The sequence below is a fragment of the Monocercomonoides exilis genome, assembly GCF_001643675.1.
Source record: "Monocercomonoides exilis strain PA203 chromosome Unknown scaffold31-1199392, whole genome shotgun sequence".
NCBI lineage: Eukaryota > Preaxostyla > Oxymonadida > Polymastigidae > Monocercomonoides > Monocercomonoides exilis.
Window position 1 is genome coordinate 357,811 of NW_027150576.1, and position 26,805 is coordinate 384,615.

Below are 26,805 nucleotides of genomic sequence, written 5' to 3' on the forward strand. Positions count from 1 at the left end.
ATATGATTTCAAAAATAACAACCCATATCGAATAATGTCATTATTGTCTGGCACAAGCTCCATTTCTTTCTTTGAAATTCAAAGAGATGATGAAGATTCACACATTGGATAGTTTTCATTTTGTATTTTTCGTTTTGTCGACATTTGAACTAAAATTTGCAGAGAAAAGAATATTAAATGCCCATCGTTTGATCAAAACGATTTTGAACCAATGGCACACTTGAAAAACAAAACCTGTGAAAGACTTTCCCAAAATGAAGATAATTCATCCTATCAACAAACTGTTCTATCCACATCAAAAGTTTCAAATGCTGCCAATCAAACAACACCATTTGTTTACATCGAAACAAAAGATCATTTGAATCCAAAAATTCAAAAAACTGCATATAGTCCCTCTATATAAGAGTCTCCTTCAAAATATATTTTGAATTCAATAAAAATCAAAGAGAAAAGATACAAAAAATTAAGCAATCTGTTAATCTGCGGAATGAAAAGCCGAAGCGGAAACAGCCGGATTTTGACGAACTGCAGGATAGGAAAACAAAACAAATGGAAAAAATAGAAAAGATTGATATTAATAAAGATGTAGAGAAAAAAGAAGAATCAATAGGATTAATCACCTGTTTTTATCTTCGTTTCACCAATGATGAGCATTTGCATTTTCCGAAAACAACAGTTGTTGAACTTGGAAATTTGATAAAAACCATCGTGAACTGCTCACATAAAAAAGGGCCTTTATAAACCTTTTCACCACATGATAAGCTTTTAGTGTATCTTGAGTGGCTGTCCAACAGAACGACTTTGGAGAGGATTTCCTCTTTAATAGGTATATCTCAATCAATGGCAGGCAATTGTTTGACTGATGTGCTTCCTGCATTTCTTTCTACGTTGAATGAAATTCCTTCCACTCCATCTAGGCCCACAATAATTCCCAATGAAGAAGTTCCTGATGAAGCTTTATTGGTCGATGTCACAACAATAAAAAAACCGTATTTTATTTCTTCGATATTCACAGAAGGGAAGAAACTGTTTGATGCTCATCATTCAGTTCACTGCATCAAAATAGAAGTGGCAGTTTCATCTTGGAAACATCACAAGGCCTTATTTGTTTCTGACGCAATAAAAGGAAGAAAGCAGGATGTTTTCCAGTTGAGAAAAGGAATGAAGAGATTTGAGGAATATTTGAAAAAAACTGATGAAGAAAGAATAAGGAATTATCAAGATTCAAGGAATGGCAGCTGGACGATCATGGGAGACAAAGGATATCAAGGACATTTCCCAAACACTCGAATGAATTCTTCCATAAAAAAAATGTTTTTTCCAAGAATAGACTTCCGTAAAATTTTCATCAGAATTAGCCAAACTTTCTTCACCTCTTTTATCTTGTCCTTCCTTCCCTTCTTTCACTTCTCCACAACAACTCCCTCCACTCCCTGCACCTCCTCAGCTTCCTCTTATTCCTCAAACAGAATCATGTTCCACTTTTCCTGAATGCTCCCAAGCTTTAACCCAACTTCCTTCTGATTGTTTTCCTGAAACAATGAAATCATCATCGTAAGCCTTGTCACACCTTTCATTCGTTGATTCTTTTTTTTCATCATTAGCAAAAAACGCATCTTCACCATCGAATGAATCATCCAGCTCCATGTTTGACAAATACACTGAACAAGAATTGGATTTTCTGAGTATTGATGAATTCAACAAAAGCATTGCTTGATGCCGTATTCCTGTTGAATGGTTTTTCGGATGGATAAAAATGCAGCGGCTCAGACTTTTTGATAGCTTCTCAGGAGGCAGAGAAAACGTTGGAACAGATGCAAAAATAGAATGTTGGTTGACAAATTTGGTTATTGATTGTCACAGACTGGAAGATGATGATGGAAAGTTTGTAAGAAAACAGAAGCGTTTGAGTGTTATAAAGAGAAACAAGAAAAGAAAATAAGAGATATTAATACACGTGCAAACACAGAAAGAAATGCTATTCGAAAAACTTCATTTATGTGACAATTTTTTATCACTGACTTTTGAAATATTTTTTAAACAAACGAAAATGCAGGAGCACAATTTTCAGATCATATTTGAATGTACGACAATTGCATTTTTGTGTCAATTTAAACAAATGAATGAATATTTCCTTAATTTTTTGATGAGATTCATTTTTCTATTGCTCAATTTCTATGCCTCAAAAGATTAAGTTAAAAAACATTCTTTTTTTCTTCGTATGTTTAATTTTGATTACAAAGACACAAATGCTTAACAAAATTTATCGCATTGCACAAAAGAAAAAAAAACGATTTTAATAAATTATTGAAAAAATGAACAAATGATTTTTTCATAATTTGCAAGAAGTTATTTTGCAGAGAAAAATGAGATATTGATTTTTATTAATTTAATAAATAAAATGGTGAAAATAACAAAAATCATTTTAAAAACAAGATCATTAACGTGCAATTATTATTTGCATGTTTTTGCACACAATAAAATTTGCAATTTAATTGTTTATGTATTCCAAAAATTTTCGTGACTCAATTGAACTCAGTCAAGCTGAAATGAATTCGGTTTATTCAAATAAACCCGATCAATTCGAAAAAATATGAGTTCATTTGAATAAACCTGGTTTATATGAATTTAAAAAATTTTATTCAAAATTCATTTAGTATTTTCTAACATTTTTCTCAATTTAAGAATTTTTCTGTATTTTTTTGCATTGTTATGGAAGACTTATTATGATATAATTAATGAAAAAGTTTGGAACAAATCTCAGTTTTTTTCTAAAATGCAAAAATTTTGTCCCATATATGTAATTTTCAGAAAAAAATTTTCATCAGAATTAGTTGATTAAATAAAATTATGATTTCAAAAAAATCTTCCCACACAATATTTATTAACAATAGAAATTTGGAAGCAACAAAAGACTGAAAAAGAAAAGAAATCACAAAAAGAAAGAAGTATAACTTTAAAAAAAAAAATCAAAAAAAAAAAAAAAAAACATTATTGAAAATTATTGTAAAAATTGAATGAGATGTTGTTAAATTATTCTTCAAAAATAGTATAAAAATGAATATCATGAAGGGGAGAAATGTATTTTTTTGTTAATGAAATACATAAAAATACATAATTACTGAATAGGAAGCAAAAAGATAAAAAATAATATGTCAAAAAAAGAACGATAAAAAGAAAATATAAGGTATTTTTCAACAATTTCAAATTCATTGTACTAAGTTGTAAAGTATAAAGTGAAATGTTATTCCAAACCTCCACTATTACATAACTAAAAAATTAAATAAAATTCCATTTCGAGAATATATACACAAAGCCACTTCACAGAAAAGAACTCAGATGTAAAGAATGATCTACATATATAAAATTATCACATTTGTGGTTCTTTCGTGAAAAGCAGCGCATAATAATCCAAAGCAAGAGAATAGTTACTATTACTCGGTTTGGATTATTTAAATCATGAAAAAAAGGTGATGGTGCATGCTATCGCATGCTTATTCTTCAAATCTTCACAAAGTTTTAATACATATAAGAAGAATATTTATACAAATACGTTCTTAAGGTTTCTTTTGAAGCTTTGCTTTAATTCGTATCTTCCAATCACAAATTTTCTCCTTCCTCACTTTGTTTCGTGCTATTTTCTCTCAATTTATATACAGTATCAGCAAAAGTAATATCTTCGTCTGTAAAATGCATGTCGAAAAGAGATATAAGTCTTTTTTTCCCAATTGCTGAAGCAGCTTCATTCTTTGCGAGAATATGATCGCCTATCAATGTTAATCTCTGCCTCAAAAGGACATGCTCGTGCTTGTGCTTCTCAATTCCTTGATACGACAGATGCTCCATTTCTTTCTCCTCTTCTGTGAACACAGCCATCACTGTGGTTAAAAGCTGCTCGTATATTGAAGATACCACTCCAACATGTTCATACTGCTTCATCGCAGTGATCAGCTGTTGTGTCACATCCAATATGAGCTCTCTTCCCCGATCAAACTTCTCGTTGCCTGTAACCATCGAAGGCAGCATCTCCACCTCCTTATCGTTGGCATCAATCGGAAGTAGCTTTAGCAGCTTAAACGAAACACTCCGAATGAACTTGTTCTCACTGACCCACGACATGCTGTTGCCAAAGAATGAGGCGATGAACAACGCACAAAACACTCCAACAACAACAGATACAACAGTCTTTGATTCGTCCACTTCTGCTTTGCCTGTCTTTAGAATTGTGTCCGTCATCTTGTTAATACCTCCGACAATGTCATTTCGCAGTGATGTCATTATAAAATGAGGCTCTGTCACATTCGGAGTAATAATACTCAAGTCCATCTTCGAAATCCTCTCGACATAAACACGCAAACGCGCAATAAGAGAAGATAATCCGTAAATCTTTCCTTTCACTCCGTACATTCGATAAGGATCGAGTGTCGAACAGTCATCTGTCTCCTTTCTGTAGCAGCTGGATGGCTTTAGAAGCATCTCATAGTTGATGTCTGTGCCCATGCGCTTCACTGATATTAAATCGTAAGTATCATCATCTGCATGCGAATAATCGGAGTCGCCAAAATGGCAGTTCAGATGAATAGCTTCAAAATATCGTGCCATTGGAACAAGAAGAGAGCGGGAAACATCTTTTGAGCCTGAGCAGTGCGACGAATTATACATAACTGGATTCAAAGAGCGGGGAAATGTAACTGATTGGTCTGTTTTGATGATAGGAATTGGCTGGAGGATGGTCATCATCAGAAACTGGATCTGAAACAGGATCGACGCACGCATTCCAGAAAGAATGATGTTTGCTGATGTTGACTTATAATTAATCACATACCCACACACCACTGCCACTGTGGAGCTTGCAACCACCAGTCCAAGAGACAGCGTTAAGACGATGTTGACAACAATTCGTCGTGAAACTGGACTTGGCAGCTGTTTGTAAGCACCCTCCAGCCTCTCAATCTCCTTTTCCATCGACTCTTCCCATGTGGTATCATCAATTGCGTTCCTAACAATTCCCAGCCTCTTCTCCTTCTCCATTTCTTCATCATCATAAAAGTATTGTTTTGCTGCATTGTTCCACTGATTTGTCTGAGCTGCTGATGGAGATGCATTCACTTGCTGTGTTTTCTGTACTTCATTCGCTTGCTGAGAAGTCGTATTCATACGCAATCCAGGCGATGTGATGTTGTTGGGTGTATCGTTGCTCCAAGGCACCGTCTTCGCAGCTGAATCTGAGGGTATCATTCCCAACGAAGTGAACAGTGTGCCAGATTGAATCCCATCTGAAGAACTTGATGTTGGAAGCAGCGCAGTTCCCAGATCTGATCCAAACTGGCTGCCGTTCATCGGATAGATCGAATGTGACGCCAATGATGCCTGTGTGCTGCCAATAAAGTCATTTCCTTGAATGTTCGGTGACTGCGGATTGACGTTCCCAAGCATCAATTTTGGAAGCTGACCGTTTAAAGACCGTTGTGTAATTGGAGATCCAATGCTTGGCCCAACTTCTATCAAGCTGCTCATCTGCTGCCCACCATATCTGCTTCCACCATCACCCAATCCTCCTTCTCGCAAGTTCATCTTCATCATCATATTCGTTCCGTCTGTTCTTTCACCTTCCAAGTTCGCATGTTCTGTTGGCAGCATCGCGCTCTTTGCCCTCTGCACATGCACATCTGTCCCTATTTCGCTATCTGTGTTAATATCTCTCAAGTTTTGCACTGTTCTCACTGTGAGTGGCTGGCCGACCTTGTTGAATGCCATTCCTTTGCTCTCAGCCAGTCCTTGTGAATATGAAACAACTGTGCAGAATGAATGATCAAAGCCAGATGAAACGCGTGCCATGCCTGGTTGCTGTGCAACATTGCCTACAAATGATTGAGATTGAGTTGTTATTCCATTTGGAAGCAATGCAACAGGATTCGGATGTAAAGTCGAATGAATGCTATGTTCATCATCCAAGAACGAAGGTGTTTGCTGGAAGGAGATCAATGAAGAGCTCTGTGCACGAAGATTAATATTCTGACTCTGTGGAGAAGAAGCAAGTGCTTCCATCGTCACGCTTTCGTTTGAGAACTTTGCAACAAGATCCACATTGTTGTTTTCGTTGATATCCTCTGAGGACTTTACAGAGTCCAGCGAGTCCATTGATTGCCTGCCTGCCCACATCTCCTCGTCGTTGCTGATGATGCTTTCTGACTGCTTCAGTGCATTGTGCATCGGCGAAAGCTGAGACAACTCGTAATCATCGTCTGCATCTTCTTCGCTCAGCAAACGCCGAATAGCACCCTGCATCTTGATCTTGGGCACATCGAGCATCGTGTGATAGGCACGCTTTCTCTCCCGGACAGACCGTCTTGTAAAATGCACAAAGAGGAATGTTTGGATGCCTGTCAGCGGAACGACTGTGAGCATGATGCACAGCACAAACGCCATTATAATCTCATCGCAGTTCTTGTTCATCAGATCGTAATAAGACACAATCACACGCTTTGCACCATCTAGCACAGGTACAAGTGCGTTGAATGCCATGTACTGAATATCATTCAGATAGTCTGGCTCAGAGGGGCGCGACAGCATGTCTGTGTTGGACAGATAGCGGCACACCTGAGACAGCTTCGCCATCACCTCCAGCATCGATGACGGACTCAAGATCTGCTTCTTCTCCTTGATGACCTCCTCTACTGAGCCATCTGACTGCGTCTCGTTCTTCGTGGTGAAGAGGAAAATGTATGTGTTTATATTTGCTGTCTCCCACGGCTCCATGTTTGATGTTGTGTCGTGCACATTCCCCAGCAGCGTAGTGATGCTTTCTGCGTTCTCTGCCAGCATATCGATCAGCACATGCTTCTGCGTCAGCGTCGGCTCCCAATGGTCTGCTGGTGTTTGGTCTGCGAAATGAAAGCGTATGTCGTAGATGAAGTAGTTGTAGCCCAATGACCCTGAACGGGCGGTGTAATACGACAAGTCGCAGATCTCTCTCAGCGTGTCCAGGTTGCGCTGGTACATATCAGACATTGAAAGATACACAATCAGCGAAATCACCAGCGCTGCTATTGAAATCAGACTGAATGTTGCCAATGTGCATGTCAAATACGTTGCTTGCTTCTCCATCTCTCCATTGGCACTGCTACCTGCACCCATCGACATGTCTGAAAGAAGCGCTTCCCTCTTCTTCCTTTTCCGCTTCTGCTTCTTCTTCTTCACATTCTGCACTCTCTTCCTCCGCTGCAGCTCTTCTGTTGACTGGTTCCACTGCGCTTCTGGAGCAGCTGCTGTGTTCTGCGTGTTGGCTGTCTTTGGAAGCGATTCGTCGGAGTTTTCATTCGAAAGTGGTGTCAAATTCTCGCTCCCGTCGGCTGAATTGCTGTTTTTCTCGTTCTTGTTCTGACGAATTGCATCTGAGCCTTCTTTTGGAGTGCGGAATCCTTCATCTCCGCTTTCTTCTCCTTCTCCTCTCGCCATCTTTCCACTTCCTTCTCCGCTTTCTATTCCACTTCCGCTTCCACTTCCATTTTCATTGCCACTGCCGCTGCTGATAGGCACCCCCAGCGCCTTCGCCTGGTCTGTACCATCGCCCTCTGTGATGCTCGTCAGGATATCTGCGTCTGCCGCAAAGCCCGTCGTAATCGAAGGCTCAGAGCTGTTTGAAGTGTCGTCTTCGATTTGGTCTGCCCTGTTCAGAATCATCTCTGCCGTGTCCTCGTCGTGGAAGATGTCCAAAAGCAGGCGTGCATAATTCCTCAGCACTTTCGTACTCTGCCCATGCGTCGCCATCAGCTCCTCGTAGCTCTTTCGAGAAACATCTTCGTTCTTCACAATCTCATTCAACAGCCGCAGCATCGCTTTGTAGTCAGGTTGTGACGATGTGATGTTCTCAAAGAACTCCTTCAGTGCGCTAACTGCCTTTTCGTACCCGTTTTCTGCTTTGGACATCAAAGATACGAACGTCAACGACGTAAGCTCGCTTATCCTTCCTCTGTTTGCATCGCCTCCTTCGCTGGTGTTGCACTCCTTCGATTTGCAGTACAGCACAAAGCGCAGAAAGAACCCGAGCGGTAGAGAACGCGCTTTGCGCAGGAGCGGCTGCGACTTGATGAAGTTTTTGCGATATGCCTGCAGAAACGCAGCATATAAGTAGTACAACTCGCCGTTGTTCTTGTTAGCGCGGATGCCCTGTGTGTATACAAACTCCACGAATGACAGGTGATCCAGCGAGCGATACGAATCCACCTGCACAAACCTCACTGATGGCTCTATTCGTTCAGGCTTCTTCATCGGAGGCAGTGCACTGGCTGCGTTTTCTGCGTGAGTGTCAATCAGAGGATTGCCTGTGGCTGAGAGGAGATATCTACCGACTCTCACTTTGCGACCTATTTTCGGCAGCACCACCGCACTCAGCACAATCCCAACAATCAGACCAAACACCTGCAGCGCAACAGACACTGCCCATACCCCAGTGGCTCCTTCGATGACGAAGCCTATTTCTCCACAAAGACGCACACAGCCAAAAATACACCATGTGCTTGCCTTTAATAAGTTTCCTGGGAGCTTGTAGATCGGCTGCTTCCACACGAAATAAACGACCATCACTAATGAAGATCCAACCGTCACCACGCCACGCCAAAATGGCCAAGCAAAAAGTACCCTCATTGCAAACACACATCCGTATAGGATGCTCGATTCTATTGACTGCCACATTCCGTTCGGAGATGACCACAACCCCCCATGCTTGGGGTGATGTTCAAAAATCATGCTGTTCAATAAAAATGACATAAGCAAAAAATATGCAAGTCCGATAATCCCCATTATTAATCCACAAAAAGTTAAAGAATCCTTAAAGCAAGATAATTTTGATGCACGATGAACCATTTCACCTTCAAAATCTATACAATCAAACGTAGAGATACTTATCGATATAATGGGTATAAATAAAATAGAAAATGTGAAATGAATGAGCCAGCGTAATAGATTTATTATCCAAGGTTGTGATCCAGCAATAGAACGGAAGAAGACAGCAACAATCACCACATATACCGCAAGAATAATCAAAATTGCACATATGAGCATGACAACCATAGGAAGACGTTTCCCCGCCATGTAGCTGAGCGAAGTTCCATCTGGAAAACAAACAAACTGTTTGTGAAATGAAAAATTAATTTTTATTAAAAAATTACAACAGCCACAAATTAATTAAAACAAAAGTGTTCGCGATAATTTCAATGACGAGTTCAGAAAAGATTAAATGCATACTGATGAAATTTGATTTACTTTTTGTGTGGAAATGTCAATCCGAAAGAAGCTCAAAGTAATCATCTGAATCAGCATAAATACCCAAATAAACATATTCCAACTTCGACTAGGATGCTTTGTCTGGTTATACAATGGTGAAAATAACGAAAAAATAATTTCATCAAGTTTTCCAAGTCCTTCTGCCTGTGCAAATTCAATCATTGCTCCGCTTGAAGTTGAACTCAATGACTTGCTTTCATCAGACATTTGCTTCGTAATTAAATTGTATTACAAATATTGCTCCCAAAGAAACCTATGATCAAATAATATATAATATCTCATTTTTCAAAATATGAACTTGATTAAAAATTCACAAGTGATTCAAAGAATATCATAAAAAAGCTCTTCAGATTCCAAAAAGATAAGGAAAATCTAAAAAACAATTCCGAATGGTTTTTTTTTTTTTTTTTTTTTTTTTTTTTTTTGTGATTTATCCTTAAAAAATAGTCAAATATATTTTCATGTCTTTATTTGAAAAGCTTCAATGATGTCAAATTCTTTTTGAAATCAAAAAGAGATGATCATGTTTATAATTTCTTTCTAAAAAGATAGATTATTTTCTATTTAAAATTTTCAACAGATATTTAAGAACATAAATTACAATCGAAAAGAGAAAAATGAAATAGTGATTGATAATTCTTGATTTTATTTTTGTGATAAAATATGAGTTTTTATGTGACTATTGACGGACAAAATTTATATCCTGATGGACAGAGAGATATTTTTCTTTTCAGAACTTCAATAATCAAAACAATAATTTCAAATACAAATATTATAAATAAAATAAATCAAAGAAGTGGGTGAAAATATTGACTTTCAAGCTTTTAATGCACACAGCAGAAAATATTGTTTCATTCAAAATTTTGTTGTATAAAATCAGATTTGAAAACTTATTGAATTTTCAAATAAGCGAAGAGATTCAAATAATATTACAACAATTGGTTTTGTGGTCTCACTGATATTTCATAAAATGAATCAATTTTATTCATATTTTTTTGATCACAAAAAGAAAATTAAAAGTGCATTATTTTGCAATGAAAATGCCTGAAGTGCAATATTTTATTCCAAGTGAATCGTGAAAACACGATTTTCAAAAATGATATTGACAAATAGTTAAATCAGATATTTAATAATCATCGGATCGTCAGTGAAGTCAGTGACTGTCAACTGATTCAGTATCTGGAAGTGAAGAAATTCTAATATTATTTGTGAAACAAAGTTAAGTTTGAAAAATGAAATAAAAATTATAAATGGGTGATTATATTTGAAATCACTTCTTTTTTCGGGGTGTTAATTTTTCAGAGCTTGTTTGTCATTGAGAAAAGATATTTCATTCTAATTGTTGAATTATTACTACTGTTACTAAAAAAGAATGTTTTTAATGAAATGAAAATGAAGATGATTTGAATAAGCCTTTTCATTTTTTGTGTTTTTTTGTTGATTTTCAAAATGAATTCTCAAGAGAAAAATTTTGGAAGAAAAAATTTACTTTCAAAACAAATTACCCAAATTGATAGAAATTGATTTATTGTTCGAAATCCCTATAAATTTGCATAAAAAAACATTTTTCAAAAGCCAATCCTGATATGGATTTTCATTTGCTGAAGGATGTGACTGATAATTTTTTATCTGTGATTATTGGTTATTATTGACCATTTCAAAATACGAATTTTTCCTGTTTCAAATTGTTTAAACATTAATATAATAATAATAATAAATGATAACAAAGGAAGGCATAGAAAAAGGCTCAAAAAAACTAAATTGGAAACATGTGTGCGATAAATAAAAGTTTTTGGATGTAATGGATATCGACATATTTCTGTTCAATAATATTTCTTGTGAAAAATGCGCTATTCTTTTTTTTTTAAAAACAATTTTTTATCCGATCTTTTCAAAATAGCAAAACGTAATGAAGGATTTTGAATTTTCTTTTCTCTTTGAAATAACATCAAATATAAAACCATATGTAACATATGGGTGATTATTTTTGAAATCATTTTTTCCCAAACAAAATATTCAGTTCAAAATTTTCTCTTGAATATGAATCAAAGAACATTAAAAAGTGAAAATACAAATAAATAATATGGGTGATTATTTTTGATATCATAAAAATTTACGAAGTTTGATCATTAAAAATTTTCATTAAGGGTTACGTTGATAAGAAAAAATTTTTGTAAAATAAGGCGAAAATATAGTTAAATATATTGTTAATATAATTTATTTGTTGATTTTAATTTGTTTCCAATTGTTTTTATTTCAAATATCGAGAAATAAAAATAATTTATTAAAAAAATATCGAAAATTCGATAAACCTAATAAAACATAAGTTAACTGATTTCAAAAACATGAATACAATATTCACAATGTATAATCAATCAATTTTGTTAAGTAAACATTTGTTAATTAATGTTATTGCAAAGAAATTTAGAAACTGATTTCGAAGATCTGAAAACTTTTGTTGTTAACAAAAATTTTCAAAACAAACATTGACAAATTTGATAGTAACACATTATATTTTCCATCAAAATAATAGTTTGTTGTTTATTTTTGTTCAGAAACAAAAAATTCTATAAATTAGTTATTCTTATTTATTGATCAAACAAAGATACAGAAAAATAACAAAGAAAATAATAAAAATTGAATAGAAATTTGTTAAATTTTGTTTCTTAACACTAAAAAAGCTTCTGTCACACGAACATCTTCATTTTATTTTCCTCCCTTCGTTTCTCCGTTGATTCACCATATTTCTTCCTCGTCTCTTATCCTTCATCCAGATATCCACACCAGATGCTCCTCTCCTTTTGTCGCGACGCTCCTTTTCCATACGGGCTTAACAAAAAAGCTTTGCGAATGCAATGGTTGATGCAGCAGAAGAGCGTACGTCTCTTGAAAGCAACTCCCTCGCCTCTTCATCATTATCGCATCCTTTTCTGCATCCACTTCAGCTAAACTTGAATTCCTCTCAGTCTCTACCTCTTGGCTCCCTAGCAATTCCCTCGTGGCTATCTGCCCATCTGCTCTGGATAGCTCCGCTTCTCTGGCTGGCTTGGCTGCCCCAGACCAAAGAACAATAATCGTTTTTCACTCCTCCAATAATACCAACATTGTGCGCTCATCCAACTGAGCAGCTCTTGTGTTAATATGGAAAGGTGATGTGCCTTTGACTGCGCTTCTAAGGCGTACGTGTTCACCAGTTATGTGAGCGAAGAGTCTTCCGAGGGCAAAGTTGCAATAGTGTTCCTCAACTGCGAGAAGTCGTAGCCGCACTTGTCCGAATGCATCCTCAACTTCTGCTTCGTCTTGAATAATGAATTCAGGCAAAATGAACTCTTTCTCCGATGCTCCTCCATCCCCGCCCAAATCAACGAGTCCCTCTTTTCCTTCGGCTTCACTCAGGATTCTTTCGCTTGAAACACGTCAATCTGCGAGTTTGACTTCTCCCACACAGACCCCAACCCCGATCTCTACTTCAACAAAGTCACCTTCATCATATTCTACAACGCCTACCATATATTTGTCAATCAAGACATCGGCTCCTCTGCGCACCATTACAGCTCCCCGCTTTCCTCCAGTTCCTTCATCTTCACAACAGTCATTCACAATGACAGCCAGAATTGCCTTTCCAACATGGGAGTTGGATCTATCTTGTGAAGTCTTGTTCCTGTTCACTTCGTCACAACCATCTCATTGTTGTTGCATTTCGCAACTTTTGCACCCTTTCATACTGCCACATCTCCTTCCATTAATTCTTCGTGTATTTCCAGTCTTCATTTTTCTGCCTTTTCAACGAATCTCTTGCTGTGTCCTCCTCTCTCCTTTCTCCTTCCGACAAGCATCTTCACCTCAACCACATTCTTCTTTGTGCTTGAAGAGGATATCTGAGCCTCTTCCAATCCGATCTTCGTGCTCTTCCCAATTCCTGCGTCTATCTCTCCAACATCAACATCTCTACACAAAACGCTGCTTCAATCGAATTCGCTTTTGATTATGAATCCAATAGTTCAGTACATCATCTTATCTCAACGTATATCGCAATTGAAAGCAGTATAATTGTTCTTATTTATCTTTTTGGAATTGAAATATCAGAAAGTCCCTTCAGCTTGATGCACTCCGTCTTAACTTCCATCTTGATTGGAAACCATATCAGCAACATTTATGACTGAAACAGCAGCATGGCTTTAGTGTATCTCAAACTGCACCATTCTCCAAAACGGAACTTCTGCATCCTTTGGGAGCGCAGTCGCGTTTATCCATCGATCTTTAGCTTTCCTCGAGACATGCTCAATAAATGGATTCGCTCTGCAGCTGCCACAAGGATCCATTGGACACCGCATCTGATTCATAAGAAAGTGTCTGTGAATGAAGAGCCTTTCTGATTCATTACAAAAGAAGAACAGCCGAACATAGTCTCCACAGAAACACGTGCTTGTATCAACTGCTGTAAGTTTACTAATAGCCCCGTCTTCCCAAATAATTAATCCGCTTGCTAAAACTTCACCTCCTTCTCGCTGTTCTCTCATTATTGCCTTTCCCTGGAGAGGTAATGGCATGCTCTCCCGCACCTCCTCGTGGCTTCTCAGCCGCGAATGTTCCCTCAACGGTATCATATCTCAGCGCACTTCCACATTCTTCGTATCTGTGCTCCATAACGCTCATGAAAAAGAAGCAACAGATAGAATGATTCAGATAAACAACGTATTCCTTCCTGCCACATTATTTCCTGTTCTGGTTCATCATCTTCTTCTCCTCCAACTTCTCCCCATTTCCATTTAACTTCCTCATTTTTTAAAATCTCAGCAATTTTCACTTACCAATTTCCATTCATCATATCCTGTCAAAACGAATTCTTCAATCTCTTCATCTTTATTCTCTTCATTGACTTTTCAATCTTCTTCTCATTTTCAACTGTTTTTTTTTTCTTCAGAAATACTCTTCTTCTATCTTTCAATAATCATCCCATATAAAGATGATAAAAAAAAAGAAGAAATCCAATTAAATGAAGTGAGAGATGATGATGAAAAAGTGGTGTAATATGATGTTTATGCACACAAAGAAGAAGAAATAGAAGAAAAAGAAGAGGAGGAGGAGGAAGAAGAGGAAGAGGAAGAAGAAGAAGATGATGATGATGATGAGGAAGAAGAAGAAGAAGAAGAAGAAGAAGAAGATTATGAAGATTATGAAGAAGAAGAAACAGAAAAGGAGGAAGAGGAGGAGGAAGAAGAAGAAAAAGAAGAAAAAGAAGAGGAAGAAGCGAAAGAAGAATGAGAAGAAAAAGAAAAAGAAGAAAAAGAAGAGGAAGAAGAAGAAGATTATGAAGATTATGAAGAAGAAGAAACAGAAGAGGAGGAAGAGGAGGAGGAGGACGACGACGAAGAAGAAGAAGATTGGTGGCAGTCAAAGGAGGTTTTGTAATGAACGGAATGAGTGCTGCATTTGAACATATTTCATCTACTGCTTTTTTCTCCACCTCTGAAGAAGAGGAAGCAAAAGAGCAAGATATTTGAATATAACAACATTCAGTTGCCTCACAATCAACTGGCCTTGATGATGATAAGAAGGAAGATGATATGAAAGAAAGTAAAAATATTTGCTGCTCCGTTCTTTCAGCAGCCGCTCCTTCAAATTGTTCAGATTCGGACGAATAAATTTGGTCATCCAATGCTCCTTCTAAAGATTCTGAGGTTTTCGTGTTTGCGTATCCTTCTCAGCATCTTCTTCCTTCTCTTTCACTTTCGCTCTCTTCTTCTTCGTTTCCTTTTCTGACTTTTTCAAGTTCTTTGTTAATTTCTTTTCTTAATTCCTTTTATAACCTCCTTTCATCTGCTTTGATGGCAATTCACCTCAATCTCCCTCATTTCCTCGACCTCCTTCATCTTCCAAATCATCATTTCACCTCTTCATTTTCTCCTCATTCTGTCACTTTCGATCTGAGCACTCAACAAAATGAATCAGAATTCTTGTGATTATTAAAAAATAAGGTTCATCTTTCCCTTTTGCTTCTGGCTCAACAGAACTCTTAATCTGATAGCCAGCCCTTCTTCTGTGTGGATGAAGACATGCAGAATGGGAAGAAAGCAAACCAAGCAGAAAAGCAGAGGAATAAAGAAAAGAAAAAGAAGAATGGGAAAGTTGCTGCTTATTCCGTGCCTGTGAATGCTTCCAGAGTTACAGCGGCGAACAGCAGAAGAGGTATAATGAATTTCTGGAGGCTGAGCAAAGTCGCCTTTCCTGCCAAGCACTATCTGAAAGTTGCTGAATTTTTCTGATTGAGTCGCCGAATCAAGTTTATTGTTATCACTCAAGTTGCCAAGCTGATTCATCCCATTCGTATCTCCATCGCATTATCTTTTTGAAAGAAAATCACTAAACAAAGCAGCTATTTCTTCTGCACTCAGCATCTTCTCCTCTTTCACCTGTTCTCTGCATCTCCTTCTTCAAAACGCGTTCTGTTCCGCCATGTTGCTTTCTCCTACTCCTGCTCCACGTCTGCCTGCTCATAATTATTCTCCACAAGTTCACATCTCACCAGCTCTTTTAACCAGTGCACAAAACGTGTTAAGTTTTACCGCTCAACCAGATGCAGCTTCCGCGCACTCATCACATACGCAAGTCGGTTGATCAGACGAAGACAATGGTCAACATTATGAGGAGGAGAAGAAAGAGAATGAGAGGAGGAAGAAGAAGGACTTTCTCCTTTATTTGTGTCAGGATCATCGAAACTTGCGAGTGATGATGATGCTGACGAACATCTTTTGTTGTATATTTTGTGATAAAAAGGCACTCTCTGTTTTTTTTTGCGTTCTTATCCGTTGTTTACCCTTCGGATTTCGAAAAGTCAGTCCTTTTTCAGTTTTCCCTTTGTGTTCCTTCTTTTTCTCTTCATTCTTTTCTCCTTCTCTACATCCTTCTTCTCTTCCTCAGTCATCTCCTTCTCCCTCTCCTTCATCTTCTTCCTCTTCCTCCTCCTCTTCTTCTTCTTCTGTTACTGCAGTAACTGACCTCTCTCTGCACCCAAACCACCTCATCGTTCTGAAATTGCAATAGCGCCCCGCATAAGAGCTACACACCCTCTCCTCCGCCAACGCTATCTCAACCGATGCGCACAAGTAGCTGCTTCAAGCGCTTCATATTCTTCTTCTTATTTCTCCTTGTTGCGTACATTGCTTCACAACAAATTCCTGACTGGTGAAGAGCAGCGTATGAGAAGGATGAGGCAGCAGTTCGGAAAAAGAAGGAAAAGACAATATTTCATTCTCCCGCCAGATGTGTTTGAGGCGCTGCCGCTGTTTGCAGAGTTTCGGATGGTGGAGCGGTGTGCAGAGAATCTGGAGAAAAGGAAGAAAGAGAGAAGGAAGGAACGAGAGAAATGATTAAGATGAGGAAGGCATTGAAATACGCAAATGATAGAGATAACATGTAAAGAAAATGAAAATGAAGCAGTATCAGAAGAAAACGAGAGTTTCTCATTGATTAGAAGAGATTCTCTGAAGAAAACGAAGAATAAAGAAGAAAATAGAATGCATTTCCGAAAGCTCCATCGTAATCAATGAAGACGAGCAAAGAGAGAAGAGACACAAACAGAGAGAAAAATAGAGGTTGATACGAAAGTATTACCAGGCATTTAAGCCTCAACGTGATTCTGTTGTGAATGAAATGCTTTTGATGGTCAGACAAAACCTGCTGCTTTCTCCTGCGCGGATTGACGATCAATAAAAAGACCTGGAATTAATGTGAGTGCTTCGAAAATGAGGGAGATGGCTTCGAAGACGGGAAAGAAGAGAAAGAAGGGAATCATTCTTTGAATGAAAATGGAAACAAGGAAAAAGTTGAATGAGATAAAGATGATGGAAAAGATGAGGAAAAGAAGTGATTTTGGAGAATTTAATGAACAACCCCAAAGCAGTTGTTTCAAAAGCAAATATAATCAAACGGAAGTAAAAAAGAGTGCAAACGCCAAAGAATAAATAAAAAACGGCAGAAAAGACGAAATACATTCCAATGAGCCAAATCCCGAGCCTCTTTCATCGCAAAAGCAGCAAAAACAACTCCCTCTCCCCCACCTTCACCTTCTCCTCAACATATACAATCCTCTTCAGAACGAGGCGCCTTTGGAACGATACACTTTACGCGAGGGAAGCGAATGGACGGTGGATGAAGAGGAGTCGGAGGGAGAGCGTTGATTGCGAACAGCCAAAAGATGAAGATAGAGATTGGTGCTAAAGGTGCACTAACGATATCGCTGTCACATGTTGTTGGAGAAGGAGGGGCGACGTTGTGTGTGATGGGGGTGAAGGATTTGGACAAAGAAGTGACAAAGGCGATGCCAGATGAGTTTCAGGATGAGAAAGGGAAAGTGGACGATGAAGAAGCGAAAATCACGTTTAATTCATTGGAATCAGATGTTCAGAGAGAAAAACTGCTTCGGATGACGAAGCTTCAGGAAATACAGAAGAAGAAGAAAGAAGAAGAAGAGAAAAAGAAGAGGCGAAAGACCAAAGAAGAAAAAGACAAGAATCTGTTTAGCAGTATCCAAGGAATACTACAACCACACCTTGAGGCAGGCACGCCGACCAACCAGAAAGAGTACAAAATGGCCAGCGAGGCGCAGCAAGAGGCGAAAGAAAGCCATCCGCCAAGTTTGACAAGAGAGCGGAAATTGGACTGCATGCTGAATGATTTAGCTAATTCTGACCTGGAAGATTTGAGCGATGAACTGGATGTGCCCTGCAGATATGTGCGAATCAAAAGTGAGGAAAATGGACAATTTTTGTGGAAGATGCAAAAAGAACCTGTGTGTATGCAGCAGTCGACGCGAGGCAGACGAGAGAGTGGTTGGATCTGATGAGTGCGCTGAAGAGTGGGCTGAGGCAGAACAGGGCGGAGCTGCGAAAAGGAAGGGGGATGAAGTGGAGGGGATGGTGGCCGTACAAAGAGGAAGCAGAAGTGACACACAGAAAGGGAAGGAAAGGAGCAGGGAAAGGATCGCCTCTGCTGTTTCAGAAGGAGAAAGGGATAAGAACATTCAGTCAGAGCAGTGTGCCTGGGAGAAGAGATGCGCTATCGTTCTCAAAGTTGGAACCTTTCTTCACCTCGCAGAATTTAATGGCGATGGATCTGATGCAGAAATATTCTGCACTCAATTTGGTTGCGCCTTTTGATTCAACTGCAGAATTTGACGCAAATTCAAACATTGCTCTTCATCCTCTTTCTCACTGCACTTCTTCACTTGTCATTCGTCCTTGTTTATGAACATCCAACTTCAATTTTCTCCTTCTTTCAGAATCTCTTCATCTCTCTTCCTTTTATCTCAAGCTGTACATCCATCTTCTGCTAATTCTACTTCTCCTGGCTCACTTTTTCCGCTATCTCTGCTAGCGTCAACTTCGTCTCCTTCTTTTTTATTCAACTTTCGTCGAGTTCAGTGCCAGACCTCATCTTTCGTTGCAACTTGGAAAGAAACAAAGAAATACTTATTCTCGATGATTCATCAGCTTAAGTTATATGTCAACTGAAACGATTCTCCACAAAGCAAAGAAAAGTCTGCAAGTTATCAACAACTGAATCAATTCTGACTTTTTCATTTGGAGGCTGAAGCATTCGAAGTGAAAAGGAAAGTACGATGAGGCTAGGTTCCAAAAATATCCATTGGGAGATTTCACAACGACAAAACATCGGTGAATTGCAGGAAATGAAAAGGAAAGGGAGAGCAATTTTGAGGAAAAGTCATGTTTGAAGGGAAGTCATATGAGATTCTGGTACTAATTGGATGCAAGCAAGTTGAAATCGGAAAGGTGAAGAAAATATAAACTGAAGAAAATTGCCTGATATATATGAATATATTTCTTTTGAAGATACGACAGCAATGAATCTTTTTTCATGAGCTTAATTTGTAGTTGATGGAGAAGAAAAATTAGATGAGGTAATGACGAAGAAATATTTTTGTTTTGTTGATATTATGGATTTCTGAAAAAAATAATGATGATATATACGTCAGTTGAAAAAGCTATGAAAGTTCATGAATTTTTCTATGAAATGGAAAATGGTGAAAATGAGAAAATGAAGGAAAGGAAAGAACGTAAGAAAAAGTTTATCATTTCCTGTTATTTTTATATCAACTGCGCTGAAGGTGAGTGTTTGAAGAGGAACAAATGTTGAGGTGAGGAGGGTGAGGGAGGCGTCTTGAAGGAGGGAAATGAAGCCATTTAGGGCATACTCGATGGTGGCGCATGGAGTATGTTTAGGTATGCCACAGGCATAAGCATCAGTTCCATTGCTGGAAACGATTTTGTTCTCTGCTATGAGAGTGAGACAGCTGTTAGACTTCGCTTTATCCAATGGTTCACGATTTCGTAAAACGTTTGATGAATTCGATGAAACGAATAAAATGAATGGAAATTTGTTGGCATAATAAAGGAAAGGGAAAAAATAGAAAAATGACTATTATTGAAAAATTGGTTTCAATAGTATTGTTTTCTTATCTTCTTTTATGTTCTTCTTTATAAACTTTCTCTTTGCAATGTTGTATTTTGATGATTATGAATTTGCAATTTTTTCTTTTGAAGTTTTATTTATTTATTTTAGGTTAATTTTTTTTTCACTTGATCAAAAAAAAATCTTTTTCACCTAAAGTGTAAAAAAGGTATGTTTTTTTACTATAACAATAAAACAAATATATATTACAGAAATAGAAGTTAAATGCTTAAAATTGATCTGAAAACTCTTTGATCATCAAATACCACAATAGATTTTATTTTTTCGATTTTTGATCTTTTTTTATGATATCAAAAAAAATCACCCATATTTACATTTTTATTTCAGTTCAAACATTTGCTTTTGAAATGGTTTTCATGAAATTTGTCAAAAAAATATTAAATCTCTATTCAATGACAAACAACCTTTGAAAAATCAACATCCCGAAAAAAGTTATGATTTCAAAAATAATCACCCATATATGCACTATTGATATTTAAAATCGAAAATTTTTGAGAAATTCTTTTTGTTGAAAAGAACAACATCTTTAAAACAGTTTCATTTATTCATTGAAGTCCGATGAGAAAATATTTCACTCAGAAATTTGAAAATAACAAATGTCAGAAAAAGTTTAAATAATTCACACAATGTTAAAAGATGTTCAATCATTATTTTTTTCTTTATCTTTCTTGCATGCATTTCCGAATGAAAAGAAGTTCGTTTTTTGTTAAATATAAAAATAAATTTTCATTAAAGATAAATATGTTCCATTTGGAAATGCATTTTTTTTCATTAATTGCTTGAAGAGAGAAAATTTGAAGGTGAAATTTGTTTTTCAAAAGATAAATTAAGAATATATTTATTTCGAACTCATTCCTCTTCAAAAAACACATTATCTCCATTATTATATATTTTTATTTATATTTCGAATTTTAAAAAAAGCTGTTGTAAAAGAAACAACCATTCAAAGGTTATTATTTTTGACACACAAAATTTCTCCAAACCCATAAAATTTTCATAAAGTTCTATCTTTCATCAGAAATTTTCTGTTACAGAAAAGTTTGCAAAACAATTTTGCGTTTTGATGTTCTCACGTATTTTTCATATTATTATTTTAAAGTTATCTTATAAAACACAGGAGATGTCACTTGAAAATCTGCTTGAAAAGCGGAGCTTGCTTATTGGATCTCGCGTTGGAAATTTGATGAAAGAATGCCTCAAAAAAGGAACTTTAAAGAAAGATGAAGGAGGAATATTTAAATCACGTTCGCAACGTGTTATGCTGACTACACATTTTCTTTTATATACAAGCGCAAATGAAGAAGGAGGGACGATTGAAGATGCAATTCTTTTAAGAGATTGCATAATGAAGCCGCAACCAGTTAAAGATTTAAATGGAAAAGAATTTGGAATCGAATTTCGAACACCTCATCACGGAAAGAAAAAATCGCCTGGACCAGGGCAATTTAAACTTATTTGTTCAAATATAGATGAGCGCGGTGAATGGATGGGCGTTATTAGCGATATGATACAACTTCAAACGGTTTGAAAAACATTCAAGTTACAATTTAATTATTTAATGTTGTCGTATTTCCTGCAATTCTACAGATTCCTTCATCAGATTCTCAACCATCCTCACAAAAGTTGACTCCAGTGCCTCCTCCAGTACTCAGCGAAGATAACCCACAGCCGTCTTTTCAATCTGTATCACCATCACCATTTCCTTCTTCTTCCCCTTCCCATTCCCCTTCTGCATCTCCTTCGCCATCTCCAAAGTTATCTTCATCCCGCTTCTCACGCACTCAATCTCCGAATTTTTCTTCAACAAGTTCTCCTTCTTCTTTTCCTCGTGTTTCGTCTCCTGACCAGTCGAAGATGCACTCTTCAGCAGCTTTCACTCTGAGTTCTGCAAACACAAGCACAGATTCTTCAGAAAGGAAAGAAGAAAAAGAAAAGGAAGAAAAAGAAGAAAAAGAAAACAATGAGAAAGATGAAACAAAAGTTGAAATTGCAGAACACTCATCAGAGCAGCTTAGTGAAGCATTCACTTCTTCTAATGCTCCAATTGCACCTGAGCCAGTTATTGCTTCTTCTGCTTCTGCTTCTCCTTCCTCATCACCTTCTCCTTCTCCTTCTCCTTCTCCTTCTCCATCAATTTCATCTTCTCCTTCGATTTCTCTCATCAAAGTTGAACAACCACAAATTGATTCAACATTACTTGATGCACCTTCTTCTTCTTCTTTTTCTTCTCTTCCTGAATCATCCGAACAGGAAACATTGCAATCAATTCCATCTTCGACTCAACCAAGCAATATTTCTTCTCCTTCTCCTCCATCTTCATCTTCGTCTTCGTCTTCTCCTTCACATTCCCCTTCTTCTTCTCGCTCTTATTCTGTTTCATCTCTATCATCTTCATCATCATTACCACAATCATCATCTTCTTCTTCTTCAGATTCTTCTTCTTCTTCTTCTTCTCTTCCCAATGCCCCATCCACATCTTCATCTGAAACACAACAAAATGAATGTCCTTCTTCCGAATCTATCAAAGACACAGCAGAAGAATCAAGTTTAGCTTCTCCTTCTCCTTCTCCTTCTTCCCCTTCCCCTTCCTCTTCCCCTTCATCATCTTCTTCTCCTTCATCTTCATCATCTCCTTCTCCTTATTTCACTCCTCCTCCTCTCAATCCAGAAGATGCTTCTTCTTCTTCTTCTTCTTCTGCTTCTGCTTCTTCTTCCATTTCCCTTTCTTCTCTTCCTCTTCCTCCCTCTCTTCCACCTATTCAATCATCATTGCCTTCCTCTTCCTCTTCTTCTCTCCCTCTTCCTCCACCTGCTTCTGTAGCATCATCATCATCATCCTCCTCCTCTTCTTCTTCCTCTTCTTCTTCTTCTCCTTCTTCCATTCAATCAACAAATGCTCTTTCTCTTCCTCCTCCTTTCCCTCTTCCTCTTCCAATTCCTGTTTCTGTTCAGAATTCTTCTTCTTCTCTTTCTTCTTCTTCTCTTTCTTCTTCTTCTCTTTCTTCTTCTTCTCTTTCTTCTTTTTCTTCCTCTTCTTCTTCCTCTTCTTCTTCTTCTTCCTCCTCTTCTTCTTCACATCATCATCCTCTTTCTCATTCTCTTCTGTCTGAAGATGTGGATAAAGAAGAAGAAGAAGAAGAATCGCAAAATAAAAGAAATTTGACAGAAAGAAAAGGAAAGGAAGAGAAAGAGAAAGAAGAGAAAGAAGAAGAAGATGAATTCGATGATGATACAGATGAAGAAGAAGAAGAAGATGATGACGATGATGAATTTGATGATGATAATGTGAAAGAAGAGGAAGAAGAAGAGAAAAAGGAAAAGAAGGAAGAAGAAGAAGAAGAAGAAGAAGGAAAAGGAGAAGAGAAAGAGAGGAAGGAAATAAAAGAATTGGAAGATGATGAAAAGAAGAAGAAAAAGGACGAAGATGAAGCAAAGGAAGAAGAAGTTGGAGAGGAGAAAGAAAAGAAACTGAAAGACGATGACGATGATGATGACGAAGAAGGGAAAGAGAAAGAAGAAGAGAAAGAAGAAGAAAAACCAGAATCAATTAAAGATGAAGGTGAAGAAGAAGAAAAAGAGCAAAAAGAAGAAAAGAAAGAAAAAATTGAGAAAGAAGAAACAGAAGATGATATAGAAGAAGAAGAAGATGAAGATGATGATGATGAATTCTTCAAAGAAGAACAAAACACAAATGTTAACGCAACAGCTCTTCCTCTTCCTCTTCCATTCATTTCGTCATCTTCATCATCATCATCATCTGCTTCTTCTGCTTCTTCTTCTCTCCCTCTTCCCCCTCCTTCTTCTCCTTCCTCCTCTTCTTCTCTTCCTCTTCCCCCTCCTTCCTCTTCCTCTTCCTCTTCCTCTTCCTCTTCATCATCATCATCTTCTTCTTTCTCTTCTTCTCTTCCTCTTCCTCCTCCATTGTCATCGTCTTCTTCTCTTCCTCTTCCAATTTCTGATTCTTTGAAGAATACAACGCTTTCTTTATTGTCTTCTGGAATAGAGAAAGATGAAGGAGAGAAAGACAAAGACAAAGAGAAAGAGAAAGAGAAAGAGAAAGAGAAAGAGAAGAAGGAAGAAGAAGAAGAAGACGAATTCGATGAAAATGATGATGAGGAGGAAGAATCAATGGATGACGATGAATTTAAAGAGGAGGAAGAAGAAGAGGGAGAAGAGGAGAAAGAGAAAGAGAACGAGAAAGAGAAAGAGAAAGAGGAAAAAAAAGAGAAGAAGGAAGAGAAGAAGGAAGAAGAAGTTGGATTTGATGATGAAAACGAGAAGGAAGAAGAAGAAGAAGACAAAAAGGAAAGTGAGCAATCAATGAATGACTTCCAAAAGGAAGATGAAGAAGAGGAAGAAGAAGATGGAAACAAAGAGATAAAGGAGAAAGAGAAAGAGAAAGAGAATGAAGAAGAAGAAAAGGAAAGGAAAGAAGAAAAAGGAAAAGAAAAAGAGAAAGAAGAAAATATCCTTCCAGAACTAACATCGTTACCTCTTCCTTCATTGGATATCCCATCAATATCATCATCATCATCATCATCTTCTTCTTCCTCTTCCTCCTCTTCCTCCTCTTCCTCTTCCTCTTCAGACAGCATTATTCTTCCTCCTCCTCTTCCTCAGCCAGATATTGACATTCTCCCTCCAATAGATTCAATACAAAATTCTTCTTCTTCTTCTCTTTCTTCTTCTCTTTCTTCTTCTTCTTCTTCTTCAGAAAATGATGTTGATGTTTCTTCCAGTCAAATTTCGTCTCTTCCTTTGGAGTTAAACAAAACTCTTCATCCTCTTCCTTCTCTCCCTTCCCTTCCTTCTCTTCCTTCTGTTTCTTCTCTTCCTCTTCCTTCTCCTTCTCTTCCTTCTTCCTCTTCTTCTTCTTCATTGCTGCCTTCTTCCTCTTCTTCCTCTCTTCTTCCTCTTCCTTCTCCTTCTCCTGGCTTCGAAAGTGAAGATGAATCAGAATCTTCTCAAAACACTCCTCTTCCTTCTCCTCCTCATGTTTCTCTTAGCCATCTTTCTCTTTCTCTTTCTTCTTCTCTTTCTTCTTCTTCTTCTTCTTCAGATGAAATTAAACTTATTCCTCTTCCAACTTTTGATGAATTGCGAATGGATGGTTTGACTGATCCTTCAAATGAAATGATATCAACTTCTAATAGAATATCTTCTTCTCCTCTTTCTTCTTCCTCTTCTTCCTCCTCCTCTTCTCTTTCTTCTTCTTCTTCTTCTTCATTAAATGTTGAATCTATGCTTCCTTCTCTTCCTTTGCCTGAAATAAAATTGAATGAAAAAGAAGATGCAAAAGAAGAAAATGAAGAATTAGTTCCTCCTCCTCCTCTTCCAATCGAAAATTCTTCTTCTTCCTCTTCCTCTTCCTCTTCTTCTTCTTCTTCTTCTTCTTCCTCCTCCTCCTCCTCTTCTTCTTCTTCCTCCTCCTCCTCTTCTTCTTCCTCCTCCTCCTCTTCTTCTTTATCTTCTTCTCTTCCTTCTCTCCCTTCTCTCCCTTCTTCTTCTTCTCTTCCTCTTCCTCTTCCAGATGATTCAAATATTCCTCCTCTTCCTCCTTCTCTTCCATTGCCTCAACCAGATATTGATATTCTTCCTCCAATTGACATTAGCATGACCTCTTCTTCTTCTTCTTCTTCTTCTTCCTCTTCTCCTTCTTCTTCTATTTCTTCTTCTTCTTCTCTTCCTCTTCCCATTCCTGATGAGTTAAACATGAATATTGAACAAACATCTTCTTCTTCTTCTTCTTCTCTTCCTTCTTCTTCTCTTCCTTCTTCTTCTCTTCCTTCTTCTCTTCCTCTTCCTGATCCTTCCTCTATTCTGCCTTCAATTGAATCTTTGCCCGATCCTTCTTCCATTCTTCTTCCAAATGATATTTCAAATACTCTTCCCCTTCCTTCTTCTCTTCCTTCTTCTTCTTCTTCTTCTCTTCCTCTTCCTGACGAAGAAATGATTTCTTCTTCTTCTTCTTCTTCGTCGTCGTCTTCTTCTGTCATGTTGAATGCTGTTAATGAAAATTCATCTTCTTCTCCTTCTCCGTCTTCTTCTCTTCCTCTTCCTCTTCCTGATGAATTAAACATGTTACCATCATCATCATCATCATCTTCTTCTTCTTCTTCTACTCTTCCTGATCCTTCTTCTCTTCTCTCTCTTCCTCTTCCAGATGAAACTTTGCAATCTTCCTCATCTTCTTCTTCTCCTTCTCTTCCTCTTCCCATTCCTGATGAAACATTGATGATTGATGCAACTTCATCATCATCATCATCATCATCATCTTCTTCCTCTTCTTCTCTTTCTTCTCTTCCTGATCCTTCTTCCATTCTCTCTTTAGACAATGAAAACTCTTCTTCTTCTCTTCCTTCTTCTTCTCTTTCTTCTTCTTCTCTTTCTTCTTCTCTTCCTCTTCCTCTTCCCAATGCAGATAACATTGCCATCACTCAACAACTTTCCATTGACCAATCAACTCCTCTTCTCAATCCTCTTCCTCTTCCTCTTCCAAAACCTTCTTCTTCTTCTTCTTCTTTGCCTTCTTCTTCCTCTCTTCCTCTTCCTCTTCCAGATGAGCTTTCTCCATTACCTTTACCTTCTCAACTGGACAATTTCAATGTTTCTGCTGATTCTGTTAATCTTCCTTCTCTTTCTTCTCTTTCTGATCTTCCTGATCCATCTGTAATGTTGTCTGATCTCCCTGATCCTTCTAACTTGAGTTAAATGAGCTTTTCGAGTGTAATTTATTTAAATTTGCATGAAAATTTTAATATTTTATTAATATTTTCATTATTTAATGAGTTAATGATACATTTTGTGCTGTTTGTTTTTATTTTTGATTTTTTTTTCTTTTTCTTTTCTATTCGAATATTGTTTTGGAATTTATCCGCTCTCGATCTCCATTTTCGATACCAAAATGAATTTTAATTTGCGGATTTCGCTTCTTTGCTTTTTTTTTGTACAAATAACAAAATTTTGCCAACCATAACTCATTTTAATTCCTGTTCTTAATTTTTATTTATTTTTCTTTTTTTCTTTATC

At 37.3% G+C, this 26,805-nt stretch overlaps 4 protein-coding genes across 4 annotated transcripts; 2 read left to right on the forward strand and 2 right to left on the reverse strand.

Annotated features, from left to right (window-relative positions):
* Nucleotides 1-2,697: 2,697 nt before the first annotated feature.
* MONOS_7689 (uncharacterized protein) lies at nucleotides 2,698-9,339 on the reverse strand (the record flags this gene model as incomplete). Its single annotated transcript, XM_067878034.1, has 2 exons — nucleotides 2,698-9,129; nucleotides 9,247-9,339. 2 exons carry the CDS (start codon nucleotides 9,337-9,339, stop codon nucleotides 3,601-3,603), a joined length of 5,622 nt encoding a protein of 1,873 aa, XP_067724870.1. The 3' UTR covers nucleotides 2,698-3,600.
* A 3,027-nt stretch (nucleotides 9,340-12,366) lies between these two features.
* Nucleotides 12,367-13,932, reverse strand: MONOS_7690 (uncharacterized protein; the record flags this gene model as incomplete). The annotated part of the gene is made up of 5 exons (XM_067878036.1): nucleotides 12,367-12,671; nucleotides 12,732-12,903; nucleotides 13,128-13,245; nucleotides 13,480-13,638; nucleotides 13,784-13,932. 5 exons carry the CDS (start codon nucleotides 13,930-13,932, stop codon nucleotides 12,367-12,369), a joined length of 903 nt encoding a protein of 300 aa, XP_067724871.1.
* A 3,104-nt stretch (nucleotides 13,933-17,036) lies between these two features.
* On the forward strand, nucleotides 17,037-18,443 carry MONOS_7691 (uncharacterized protein; the record flags this gene model as incomplete). The annotated part of the gene is made up of 2 exons (XM_067878037.1): nucleotides 17,037-17,921; nucleotides 18,016-18,443. Exons 1-2 carry the CDS (start codon nucleotides 17,483-17,485, stop codon nucleotides 18,441-18,443), a joined length of 867 nt encoding a protein of 288 aa, XP_067724872.1. The 5' UTR covers nucleotides 17,037-17,482.
* A 2,453-nt stretch (nucleotides 18,444-20,896) lies between these two features.
* MONOS_7692fu7693 (uncharacterized protein) lies at nucleotides 20,897-26,754 on the forward strand (the record flags this gene model as incomplete). Its single annotated transcript, XM_067878038.1, has 2 exons — nucleotides 20,897-21,298; nucleotides 21,364-26,754. The coding sequence occupies 2 exons, from the start codon at nucleotides 20,897-20,899 to the stop codon at nucleotides 26,485-26,487; spliced, it is 5,526 nt and encodes a 1,841-aa protein (XP_067724873.1). The 3' UTR covers nucleotides 26,488-26,754.
* Between the last annotated feature and the right edge of the window lie 51 nt (nucleotides 26,755-26,805).